The sequence below is a fragment of the Chenopodium quinoa genome, unplaced genomic scaffold, assembly GCF_001683475.1.
Source record: "Chenopodium quinoa cultivar QQ74 unplaced genomic scaffold, ASM168347v1, whole genome shotgun sequence".
In the NCBI taxonomy this organism is placed as follows: domain Eukaryota; kingdom Viridiplantae; phylum Streptophyta; class Magnoliopsida; order Caryophyllales; family Amaranthaceae; genus Chenopodium; species Chenopodium quinoa.
This window is the reverse complement of record NW_018743294.1, coordinates 141396-154968: the sequence shown is the minus strand read 5'-3', so window position 1 is coordinate 154968 and position 13573 is coordinate 141396. Positions and strand designations below refer to the sequence as shown.

At 34.9% G+C, this 13573-nt stretch overlaps 2 protein-coding genes across 2 annotated transcripts; one reads left to right on the top strand and one right to left on the bottom strand.

Annotated features, from left to right (window-relative positions):
- Window positions 1-3903: 3903 nt before the first annotated feature.
- LOC110737263 (putative nuclease HARBI1) lies at window positions 3904-4989 on the bottom strand. Its single transcript, XM_021917610.1, has one exon. The coding sequence runs from the start codon at window positions 4987-4989 to the stop codon at window positions 3904-3906; it is 1086 nt and encodes a 361-aa protein (XP_021773302.1).
- A 1251-nt stretch (window positions 4990-6240) lies between these two features.
- On the top strand, window positions 6241-13143 carry LOC110737276 (CASP-like protein 5A2). Its single transcript, XM_021917621.1, has 3 exons — window positions 6241-6682; window positions 10064-10196; window positions 12705-13143. The coding sequence occupies exons 1-3, from the start codon at window positions 6468-6470 to the stop codon at window positions 12894-12896; spliced, it is 540 nt and encodes a 179-aa protein (XP_021773313.1). The 5' UTR covers window positions 6241-6467; the 3' UTR covers window positions 12897-13143.
- Window positions 13144-13573: the final 430 nt, after the last annotated feature.

Below are 13573 nucleotides of genomic sequence, written 5' to 3'. Positions count from 1 at the left end.
TTACTCTTAATAATCCCAACTTACGTTTATTTTAGAGCACTATGAATTTTTGGGTGGATTTTCTTCTACTAGGTAGATTTACCAGTGACCTAACTAAAAGTTGATTTTTATTTGTAAAGCCATGTGTCACAACATAATTGGTCCAAATGGAAAACAAAATTTTGAAACCCTTCCCAGCCACCATCCTTCCTTCCATTCCCCCACCGTTAAACCTTAGCCTCAATCCTCATCCCCATCGAAATTCGACCAGCCACCTCCCCTAACAACCGATAACAACCGATCGGCCTCTCCCAACCTTTAATTTAAAACCACTCGGCGTGACCCACCTACACCATCTAATAAACCACCCCCGTTCCCTCACTCCCGAAATAGCCCTTCCCTTATCATGCCGATGAAATTGCCCCTCCTCCTTTCCCTCGTCGCAGAAATGATCGATTGCTTAGCTCCTTAATTGAGATTATTGCTAAGAAATTAAATGTGGTTGTGTTACTCAAGGTTTTTGTGTTAGTTTTTTCCAAAAAAAAATAAATAAATAAATGGTAGTTGTTCCAAAAAATGGTCATTTAAATGGTAGTTTTCGGTAAAAGTTTCTTAATTTTTCACAAAATTACCATATATTAAAAGTATAATACTCCCTTGATCTCTTTTTATTGGATACATTTTGACTTTTACATGGTTGTACACCTATTTAACCATTAATAACTTTTATTGCATACCTTTTAAAATTATAACCATTAATATTGATAGAGCATTCGTTGAGACAGATCAAACAAGACTACACATGACTATATTATATCTTTTACTTTTGTGAGTAAATTTGAAGATTAGGAAATACTCTCTTTGTCCCATAATACATTACACGGTCAACATTGCACACATATCAATGCACTAGTTTCACTTTGTTTTTATATAAGTAAATATTAATGAAAATTATTTCGAAACTTTATATTAATACCTATTTAACAACATATACAAGTATTATGATATGCTTTTATTATGTTAGTAAAAATTATAATCAAAACTAATACATGAAATGTGAAAAAAGTCCAACGTGTAAATTTTCGAGAAAAAACGCACAAACATGATGAATACGTCGTTGAATTTGCCTGATTTTGTTGATGTGAATATGTGATAAGCTGAATAGAAAGAATTGTGCAATTTTGATGTTAAACACTGGAATTCGTTGATTTTTTTTAGGTAAAAATGTTGAGTTGTTGTATGCCATATTATATATAATCTAGATAGAGCTTGTAGAGGTGATAAATTATGACCGACCCGTTAGTCCAGATGATTTGGCTTGAAAATAGGGCGGTTTTGGGCAAGTAAAATACACTTTTTAGTCAAAATTTGAATTTGATCTGAAAAGGTCAAAATAAGTTAATAAGACCACTATGGCTCGACACGCCCGCAACTTTTGGTTTGGACATGAAACTTGATGTCAAGGCCCCGCTTGAATTTTTTATAACCTCTAAGATAGAGGAGAAAGATGGGGGAAATAAAAATCCACCAGACAGAGTCTCAAGAAGACAAGGAGGGCACCTGATTTATGCACAAGCAAAAATGTGTACTTCCTCCATTTTGTTTTAGACGCATCACTTTTTAAACGAGGATATTTCAAATTAAATTAGATGCATCACTTTCTATTTTTTCAAATATAATTTACAAACAATTGCCCAGCATAATCCGACCCGCACCTCATCCGTTCAAAATAATTTCACCTTTTAATCATTTTTTAATAATCCGATCTTTACTGTCAATTCGCTGTAAATGGTCCCAAGTGACCTGTAATCGGTTGAGTAGGTAATTTTTTTGTTAAGTTTAATTTACACGTGTCACAACGTGATTGGTCAAAAAAACTTTTACTTTTAATTTTTTTTAAATGAAATGATTATTACTTATTAACATTAATTAACTTATTTAAAAAATTAAATTTAACTTTTTTTAAAACTAGGGATTCTTACCGTGCGATGCGCCCAGATGGCTAGCACTTTAGGAGAATTATTATTGGTGGTCTTTACACCTTATGCATATTTGCATGGTATATATTTTATTATATCTATTTGCAATTTTGCATAGTAATTTTGAAGTACTTAATGATGAGACGAATTAAATAAATAAAGCTAGTCATCATATAATTATATATTTTGTAAAAATTGGAGAGTCTAAACTCTAAAAAATGCTTTACATTTTGAAATAAACACAAATAATTAATCAATTTTGGTGATTCAAGAGACAATTTTAAAGGCTTTTTAATTCAATGAGGGTTTATATGTAAAATAACATATTTTAGGGATATGAATGTCCATGCACTATTCATAAGAGTATTCTCCCACGTTTTATAAGGTAGATATAAAAAATAATGATAATTAAAAATTTAAATCCACAACCAGCCCTAGCCACCTTCCCGCCCCACCATCGGCCTAAACTAGTCGCCAGCCTCGTCACGCCCAGACAACAGCTCCCCTGTGCCTATCGTTGCCCTTCCTCTACCCCCTTCTGTCACCTCTAAACCACCACAATTAACCCTTACCAAAACCAAGGCGAGTGAAGGGGAGGGGGGCTGAAATGGAGGCGTGGGAAAGGGAGGAAGGGCTGAAATCGGGCCAAGAGAAAGGGGAGAAGGTCAGAAAAGGGACAGGGGAGGGGGCCGGAAACATGGCGGGGGGAAGGGGAGAGAGGTCGGGATCGGGACGAGGAGCAGTTTCGAAGGTGGTTGGTGGTTCAGGGGGATGGGGGCGGTCAGCGGCTTGACGCTCCAGTGCCGGCAAGAGGTTAGGCTGGTGGGAGTGACGGTCGTGATGGGTGGTTAGCTGGTGAGTGTGGTTTTTAATTTTTTTTAATCAATTAAGAAATTATTTATTATTTTTTAGATCAATCAAATGCCAACATGGGTCATGAAACTTGCTATAACAAGTTAAATGACCGGTTGGGACCATTTAAAGTGGATTGACATCAAAGGTCAGATTATCTAAAAATAATTGAAATGTAGAGAAATACAAGTTTATCTTGATGATAAACAAAATTTGTTTATCTAATGGCATTTTCGTAAATAAATTAACAAAAAAATCCCAGTCAGCATGGCATTTTCGTAAATAAGTCAACAGTTATGGGACCCGCATATTGATAAAAGTTGTTTACTTACTCGTATTTACAAAAATGTCATGCTGACTGATATGAATTGTTGATATATTTAGACCACTATCAGCAGTGAGGAAAAAAAAAACCTCTCAATCTCTCTCTACCCACTTTCTCACTCCTCCCATACAATTTCTCTCATCAAATGTTTTTTTCACTACATCAATGAGGAGAAAAAAAAACCTCTCATCACTTTTTCCTCCACTATTTACTATACCCCACCATAATACACATCATCTTTTTATTTTATCTTTATTTTGAAATAATGTTTATACTACATATTTAATTTTCCAATACAATTAAAATATGTGAAAATAATTTATTTTTTAATTACGTTTAAAAATAATTTAATAAAAATGTATAATTTAATAACAATTTATAAGTTTTATATTTACTTTTCAATTACGTTTAAAAATAATATAATAAAAATTTATAATTTTTATATTTATTTTTCAATTACGTTTCAATTATAACTTAATAAGATTGTTATTTATTTGTCAATTACGTTTTAATTATAATTAATAATTTTTTTTTATTTTTCAATTACGTTTTATTTATAATTTAACATTTGAATTAGTAGCACATTTTTGTAATGAACACATTAAATAGTCACATGGGAACTTCAATAACGGTAATACAAACACATGGGATGTTAAATAACGGTACAATTACGAACTAGATAAAAGTGGTTCTACTAAAATAAAATACAAACACGAGTATTAAAACATAAATAACGATACGGTTACAAATAACAAACTAAAAAATTATTTATTCAACCGCATTATGACGAAAGTTCTGCCATATGTGCTCCACTAAATCTTGTTTCAGAGATGAATGAATTTCTCTATCAAGAAGGGAAATCCTTCTCTCCAAATACGTGTTGAAATCAATGTTGGGTGGTCGCCCGACGTTGAATTCAAATGGCTCGTTGTTAAACACCGTGGCACTTGTGCTCGGGTCTGCCCGCCTCACCGTACGTTGTGGTCGATCTTCTTCGTAGTATCGTCTCAAAACATCTGCACGTGCGTAGTTGTGTCGTTCATCCTCGACGATCATGTTGTGCATTATTATACAGGCTTTCATAATATCACAGAGAATATCTTCGTCGTATGCAAGTGCTGGTTGTCGTAGTATAGCGAACCTAGCTTGTAAAACTCCGAAAGCCCGTTCGACGTCTTTCCGAACTGCTGCTTGTTGATCAGCAAACAACTTGTCTTTTCTAACATGAGGATGTGTTATACCCTGTATAAAAGTTGGCCATCTCGGGTAAATCCCATCGGCCAAGTAGTAGCCCAACTCATATTGATGTCCATTAACCGTAAAATTTATGTGTGGTGCATGACCTTGTAAAACATCATCAAATACCGGTGAACGGTAAAGGACATTCAAATCGTTACATGACCCAGGCATTCCAAAGAACGCATGCCAAATCCATAGATCCTGATCAGCAACAGCTTCAAGAATGAGAGTTGCACTCTTGCTACGACCAGCATATTGTGCCTTCCAAGCAGTAGGACAATTCTTCCACTCCCAATGCATGCAGTCTATACTACCAATCATCCCTGGAAAACCACGCAGATCATTTTGATGAAGGATTCTCCTTAAATCTTCATCTGTAGGTTTTCGTAGATATTCACTTTCAAATTGTGAAATAACCCCTTGACAGAAATGTTGCAATGCCTGCCTAGAGGTTGTTTGGCCGAGACGTAAATATTCATCCACAGCGTCTGCGGCTACGCCATACGCTAACATTCTTATTGCAGCGGTGCATTTCTGCAATGGTGATAAACCAAGCTTCCCAGCTGCATTTCGACGTTGCTGGAAGAATTGATCCCCCTCAACCACTTTGCTCATAATGCGGCAGAACAATGACCGTTGCATACGGAATCTACGTCGGAATTGGTTGTCGTTATACACTGGATTATTCGCGAAATAATCGTTGTATAGTTGCACATGCCCTTTTTCTCTTTCCCTATCCCTTTTGGGCTCCGTTGATAGTAATAATAATAATAATAATAATGATAATAATAATAATAATAACAATAATAATAATAATAATAATAATAATAATAATAATAATAATAACAACAACAACAATAATAATACTACTACTTTTTTTTGACAATATAATAATACGATTTTTTTCAAGGATTAATAAATTTAACAGAAATAATAATAAAGAAATTATTAATAATAATAATAATAATTATAAGAATACCAATAAAACTACTACTTTTTTTTAAATTAACACTACTAGTACTACTACTAGTAATAATAATAATAATTATAATAATAATAAAAATAATAATAATAAAAATAATAATAATAATAATAATACTAAATAATAACTGAGGGTTTTTTTTTACGAATAATAATAATAATAAAAATGATGAAAATAACTCAAAGAAATTGGGAAAAGAAGGAAATTTGTAGTATTTATAGGTTTTTTGAAAGTATATCAAAATATATCAAAATGCATGTCTATTTATAGAGAAAAAAAAATCTATCCGTTGGTGAATTTTGTTTTTTTTTTTATAATTACAACAGTTATATTTACCTTACAAAAATATAACCGTTGTAATAAAAGCAAAAAAATCTGATTGGTTGGAAGGACAAAGCCTGACGCGTGTCGCATCCCCATTGGCTGGGTCTGACGTTGCGTCAGGCCAGCTGCCCCCTTATTTTTTTTCCCTTTTTGCCCCTCAAAACGGCGTCGTTTCGCCCTTCTTTAAGGCAAAACGACGTCGTTTTGCAAGCCAGAAAGGAAAAAAAAAAGGGAAAGCAGTGTGTACATGTGGGGCCCACTGGTTACTGTTCACGAGTATTTCCCCTCAACTCTTGTGCGTTTTCCATAGCTCTCAACGGTGAGGGTTTTTTCCCTCACTAACGTAATGCTCGGGTATTTTTTTTACACCCTTATTTTTACTCGTGAGGGCTTTTCTCCTCACTGCTGGGAGTGCTCTTACCAAAATGCCATTAGATAAACAAATTCATCCACATGAATGCAACTCCCTCGATTAGATTATTTTGGACGGAAGAGGTAAAAGTTGGACTATTTCGGTTAATTTTTTCCCACAATATTGTCCTCTTTACTTCCCACAATATTGTCGAATGTGTCCTCTTTTCTTCCCTTTTCCTAATTAGGAGAAGCTAACTTTACCAAAAAAAACTTGCAGACGACTGAAAAAAGTACCCAAATTCCTTGCTATCTCATTTATTCCTAAATTCTCTGAAAAATCCCTACTATTAACCTGCGAAATCCATGGATTAAGGAGTATTTTTGATCAAAGTTGTGATTTATAGTTTGATAATCATCTTCATCATCGCCGGAAATGAGTCATCCGGCGGTGCACCCGGTGGAAGCGCCGCCGCCATTAACGACTGAAAACGCAGCAGCGGCGGCGCCGAGAGTGAGAATGAAGGATCTTCAAGGAATGGCGGGGACACCAGGTGGGCTTGTGTTGCGTCTTTTTCAATCTTTCTTCGCCATTGGAGCTTTTCTTGTCATGTCTACCACCAGCGATTTCCCCTCCGTCACTGCTTTTCGGTAACTAAAGAATTTTATTTTCCGATTATTATTGTTGTTCATTTGATGGTTAATTACCCAACATTTGATTTATTTTTGTTGATTGTGAAATGGGGTAGATGTGAATTTTTGTGGGTAAATCAAAATTTCGAAGTTTTTGTGGTATAATTTAAGCCTGTAATTGAACTTTTCTGGGCTTTGTGTGTGTTAGAATAGTGGGTAAAAGTTGCAATTTGCCTTACTTGAATGTACCATTAATAGCAATGATGCTTTGGGGGTTGGTGGAGTACGGATTGAGGAATCAGCTTATCAATTAATGTTGTTGTTCAGTAATCAGTTTTTTGAGCTGCCGATTCTTGCTTATAAAATGAGTCCGGTTGGTGTGTTTGCAAGTACGGGTGTTCTTCCATCTCTAATCCTGCTATTGGGATTGATGGTAGCCTGTGATTATCCTGCATTGGTGGTTTTGTTCTAATTTTGTATAATGACTGTATGCCATTCCTTTTTGTCCCTTCGGATTTACCTTGGAGTTACTGGAAATTTTCATGTAATGCTGCTATTAGGAACGACGTTTATTGATGTAGGTTATTGTTAGAAGTTAGAACGATCCTGTTGTGCTTTAGTGAAGTTTTGTTGTACATATATGTTGAAAAGGGATAATGTAGTGAGTGGAGTGAATCAAACTAGCAAAGTTGGGTGCTTATTAATGAATCAATCAATGCCAATGTTGCACAATTTACATTACCCTTTATTTTTATTTTTTTTTGATTTGGCAATTTTATTTTTTATTGTTTCACCTAAATAGAGTTATGTACAAGAACTTTTCAATTACAAACACTATAACAGCAAAAATCTAAAGACCTAGGTCACTTACATCATCAGCATCACTTCTTCCCCACTTTCTATCAGGGGTGTGAGAAAACCCTTCATATAGCACCACTTCTACATGCAACTTTAGAAATATGGCCTTAATTACAGCTTGCTGATATTCACAATCCCCATCAAATACTTTCCAATTTCTGTTGTATAAAGTCTCGGAAAACCACATCCCGTATATCGTGCCAAGTTCTTGCTACCTTCTTCAAGCTTGAGTAATTACTTATACCAACTATCCCATATCAAAGTTCTGAACAGGTTAATTTACCAACCATTTGCAACGTATTAAGTATTAACACTGATTCCAGCAGAGTGATTACTATTAAAAATAGTGGATATTCTATGGATCCACACTTTGAATGATCATATAAAACCTTAAATCATGCCAGTTTGAATCACTGGGATTGCTTTATATATATATATATATATATACATATATACATATATATGTACATATATATATACATAAGCTATTCTTCTCAACCGGCCAGGCTTTAAAAACTGTTACCTGTTAGGGTTGCAAAATTTTTACGGAGTATTATCATCCAAGCAACTGGTTCAACATTTGGCCTTAGTTCAGCGTGAAATTTCCTTGCAGAAAATTTGGCTTCAAGAAACATGTTCTGCTGGCCACCTCCAATAATTGTAGTTTTCCTGGACCAAAGGATTTTTCTAAAAGTCCATGATAAACCATTTGGGGTTGGCATATCCCTAAAATTGCTATCTATGATGTAGTGTACTAGTATGTATGGAGTCATTTTATTCAAAGCCTGTCTTGTTTCATAGTGATGGCCCAAAAAAGCTTGGAAATTGCTGCCTTGTCCTAAGTTGTGAGATCCAATAGATTCTGCCCCCCACTACCTTGGGTAGGCACATCTGATTCCAAGATACTCCCTTTGTCTCTTAATATTCTCCCTGTTTTCCTTTTTAGTCCGTCCCTTTGAGTTTGCTCTATACTACTTTTTGCTGTAGGGAGTAGGGACCACACCTTTAACTCACAACCCACTACATTAACCCCGTCATACTCTCTCTTATTAACTCTTTTGAACTTAAAGTTATAGAAGTAACTTCACCTCTATGGGGTAAAATAAGGGACAAAGGGAGTACTTATCTATATTTATCGCACCACCTGTCCATAAAAAGGCCCAGCAATATCTCTTAATTTGTCTTAAACTTTCTTAGGCATGAAAAACATTTGGCTCCAATAAATTATTATGCTGAGTAAACCAGAATTTCTTAGGCATAGGTTAGCAATTTGCTGACCAAAACTTAATTCTTGCAACAACCTTTCAATAAAAGGTTTGCACTGATTGAAAGACAAATTTGCAGATGCCAAAGGAACCCCAGATATTTAAAAAGGTAACTCACCACTATTCTTATGAAGGGTTTCAGCATTAAATCCTGCAATATCAGGGGAAGTGCAATCTCCTCTTGCAAACATTAGGAGATCATTGTCAAACATCAAATGTGTATGGCCTTTCGCATTTTAGACGATAATTCAAATTGGGATTTTGAGCCATGCCAGCCATTTCACCCATACACTGAGACAAATATTCCATTCCCATGCAAATAAATAGGATGAGTAGGGGCCACCCTGTCTTAGACCCACTCTGCCTGGAAAAGGAGTGGAAGGAATTACCATTCACTGGAACTCATTATGATATAGAAGCTATGCATTCTATGATCCAAGTCACACCTATAGCAGGGATTCGTAACTCATCTATATTAGATCTCAGGAAGCTCCACTCAATAGACTCATAAGCTTTCCTCAGATCTACCTTGAGCATGCATCTAGTTATACCCTTTTACTAATTTAGTGGCCAGCTAGATTATTATCTGTGAATTCCCCAACAGCCTTCTGTAATTCTGTTACCTAGCAGTTAGACTTTTAGCAATAATTATGTAAACTAATGAACAAGCAGCGGGACTAAAATCTTTTGCAGAATAAAGGCAACTTACTATAGGTACAAGGGTGATATAGTGGCACAATGTACCTGCTTTAGCAACTTAGACTTCTGGAATCAATCAAACAATCAAAGCCTTAATCTTATAAGTGGGGTTAACTTAGACTTTTGGAAGATTACTAAAATTGCATCATGAATCTTATGTTTAAAATGTGCCAAAAATTCTTAAAGAAGACAGTTGAAATAATTTAAACCACGAGCTTTTATATCACCACTTTGCCAATGCAACATTTATATCATCATCCCTAACAGGTGTATCAAGGATTCAGAAGATAAAGAACTTAGTTCTGGGCCACTTCCAATAATTGTAATTTCCACCCTAGGACTTTTTCAGAGAAATTGGTGGGTGAGGTATTTATCTTTCAGGGCTGGCTTAGACGGTAAATTAGACCAGGGAATCTCTGGTAAAAACATATGAAATAGATGCAATAACAAGCTTAAGAACTTCAGCGCCTTCATTTTTTTTACCTATATTCACTGTATAACTTATGTATAAGTTTCTTATTCTTCTAGATTTTTTAATTCTCTGTAATGACATGAAGTTTTTAATTTGTGCTCCCAGCTTTCTTGTTGCCGCTTCTGGCTTGCAGATCTTATGGAGCCTTTCACTGGCAATGCTTGATATCTACGCTATCTTAGTCAAACGAAATTTTCGTAATCGTCGAGCTGTTAGCTTGTTTGCTGCTGGTGATGTGGTAAGATTGACTTCACCTTTTTTTTCGTAATAATCAGAGAGCTTCAACAATTTCTTTTTGTAGCATGCTCGATATTTTTACTGGACTAACATTTATGAAATAATGAACCTGAATAGATCCTTCAGCTTCTAGCTGACGTCACTATTGCATATAGAAAGATGTCTCTTACATGCACGAATCAATAATAGTATCAAAATTCTGTCTTATTTATGCCGCCTCTCTTTCTTTAGTATTTGCAATCAGATATTTAAGTTAGAAATGTAGCACTGTGAAGTTGATAGCTGAATCCTGTCAATCTTCTACTCCATAAGGTCGGTGGCTTTTAAGCCAGGTAATTATTAGAATATTGAGGAATGGTTATGATCACCATGTGGGTGATTTAGAGTGAGAAGTGTGGTCGAGTCTTTGAGAAGGTTAAAGTGTAGTATATGAGTGTTAGTGGTGGGGATCTGTTGTATGAGATGATTGGATCCCATACTATAGCATTACAAGTTAAATGTGGATGCTGCTTCTGGATATTATTTGGTGTGGTGATTAGAAGTAATATTGAGGATGTCTTAGATGTGGCTTGTATAATCTGTGAAGTTTATTGTGGGATTGTGGTTGTGGAAGTGATAGCTGCAAGCTCTAGCCTTTCCACTGCAAGAGATTTTCATTTTAAAGCTGATATTAAGTTTGGATACTCATTGCTCCAACCTCAGCTCAACATGTTAAAATTGAAACAGCAGCATAGCGGTTTTCATGTCCTGATGAAGTATATCAACTCTCTGATTAAAAGTTTTCTTTCCTTAAATGTTTCCTATGTGCATAGAGAACTAGAGAAGGTAATAGAGGTATCAATAGACTAGTAAAATCCAGCTATGTGCTTGTGGATGGAGGACTTGGCCAGTGGTGCCGTTATCTTTTTGATGGATAAGATTGCTATATGTTTGATGAATGATAAGCCTTGGTTTTAATTTAAAAAGTGGGAAATAGTGATGGTTATTTTGGCACGATTCTTAGGAAAATTGCTTATTTACAATCCGACCTTTCGCTAACCTACTATAATAATCTTACGATTGAGAATGTAAAGTTACATTCTATTTTCCAGTTGATTGGCATACCAGAAAGCTTTCCACTTCTTCATGACTTTGTTTTGACAGAATTGTGCAATTATTTATTTTATTACATGATCATATGTATTACATTAATAATATAGGAACATTGCATGATTTGATTACTTAATAAAAATATATTTCTGGAATTAACTCTTTGAAAATTGGAGGTACTATCATTTGGATTTACAGCAAATTGGACTATTTTTATACTTTCTCCATTCTCTTTTTATTGCAACGTGGAGGGGATGTGTGGTATTTTAGGAGAGGAGAGAGATAGAAATAAAGATCCATGTGATGAGGAAAGAGATATAGAGCATCATTGGCCAAATGAAGTAATGTGGCAATTAATTTGCAACTTCTCAAAAAGGATTACGTGGATTATTATTGTGGGACGGCCAAAGGTCAGGTTTTAGGTGTACAATTTTATTTTCATTGAATTATTTTTTTCTTCAATTAGTTATGGCGGTTTCGTATGTGAGTCGAAGACCTGCTATATCTTATGGTATGTGGTCATTCACTCATTCTTGACATACCACTATCCCGGTGCTCCTCTTGAGGTTCTGGAATCTTGCTGAAGATATATTTTTTACTCTTTTCAGCCTGTCTCATTCTAAGGATCTGGCTTGAAAACCATTATTTGGACTATTTTGCTACAACAAATTGTAACAAAGGATTTAATTGTCTGTTTTAGTTGATTGTTCCCAACATTACCTACATGTGCATGATGCATCCTTTTTGCAACAGGATTTTCAAAGAGTTGATAATGGGCAACTTTATGAACTCCAGGTTAAAATGAAATTTAAATTAATTTAGTTAACGTGCACTCCCTCTGCAATTGCGTGGTAAGGTTGCATGCATTTGACAACCCTCCCACCTTTTACCATTCCCTTGCGACAGCCTTGTGCTGAATGTTCACTATCTTTCATATACCCCCCTCTCCAGTCTCCACACACAAAAAAAAAAGGGTTTTTCTAAGCTATACCCATAAGGTAGTTGAGTTTCTAAGGTGTACCCGTGCTTTTTCAAGTTTCTAAGCCGTGCCCTTCAACTTCTTATCAATACTAAAATGTACCCTTATTAGTTTTTTAAAAGTTAATTGAGAGTGTGATTTCGTGGCTTTAGTTTTCGTTAATAGGGTTGTTGTGATTAAGATTTCTTTCTCGTATCATTTCCTTACCTTTTATCATCATTTTATTAAATTTATAGTTAAGTTTAGGTGACGTGAAAGTCCCAAGGAGGGTATCATTCATTAATGGTAGTGAGTTGAGGGGCACGACTTAGAAATTTGAAAAATCATGGGTACACCTTAGAAACTCGACTACCTTAGGGGCATAGCTTAGAAAAACCCAAAAAAAAAATTATTCGATCACTGGTTGCTCAAAATTAAATCTGCATTATACTTGTCTTGCAGATCACTTCTACTCTCATATTTTCTGCGGCCTGTGCGTCTGCGGGTATCACTGTTCTCATTGGCAATGATCTGCAGAGTTGTTCAAAGAACCACTGTGCTCAATTTGAAACTTCAACAGGCATGGCTTTCATGACTTGGTTTGCTGCTTTACCTTCTTTTCTACTGAATTTCTGGTCTTTGGCCTCTCGATGACAAAAATTCAGTCCGATGCACTGGCAGTACATTTATGCTTGGATCATATGTGTATAATAGCTCTAATGTATATTGTGTTTGAATTTGCAATTCTAAACGGATACAATTTTGTGCCTTTTTGGTTTAGTTTCCTGCAAGTTGGAGTGGTCTTGTGCTGTTTGTGAAGTTGTAGTGCCTTTAATGCCTCTAATGTCGATGCTATGGAAGATAACGCCTTTCCGTTGTGAAATGAGTTTCTTTAATGTCACTTGTGTTTGTGAAGGCTTACTCAGACCAAATCCGTGCTATAGGGAAAAATCCCAATTTTGTTTGAACTGGTTCACGATTCAAGTTATTATTATTATTATTATTATTATTATTACTATTATTATTATTACTATTATTATTATTATTATTATAATTATTATTATTATTATTATTATTGTTATTGTTATTGTTATTATTATTATTATTATTATTATTATTATTATTATTATTATTATTATTATTATTATTATATTTATTTTTGTGGGATATTTTGTGCGTAATGAGAAGCATTAAACAGGTTTTAACTAGAAGTGCAAATGATACCTTTACAAAGGCTATCTACTGCTAATAGGGATCATTTTTGCCCTTGTTTCCCTCTAGTAAGAAGTTAGACAAGGCTTTCAAAAGAAAAAAATTCTCTATATGAGTTA

Coding starts and splice junctions, on each gene's coding strand:
- LOC110737263 (XM_021917610.1), bottom strand. CDS start 4,989: ATGAGCAAAGTGGTTGAGGGGGATCAATTCTTCCAGCAACGTCGAAAT.
- LOC110737276 (XM_021917621.1), top strand. CDS start 6,468: ATGAGTCATCCGGCGGTGCACCCGGTGGAAGCGCCGCCGCCATTAACG. Junction 6,683..10,063: donor CCCTCCGTCACTGCTTTTCG/GTAACTAAAGAA, acceptor TTGTGCTCCCAG/CTTTCTTGTTGCCGCTTCTG. Junction 10,197..12,704: donor TGTTTGCTGCTGGTGATGTG/GTAAGATTGACT, acceptor CTTGTCTTGCAG/ATCACTTCTACTCTCATATT.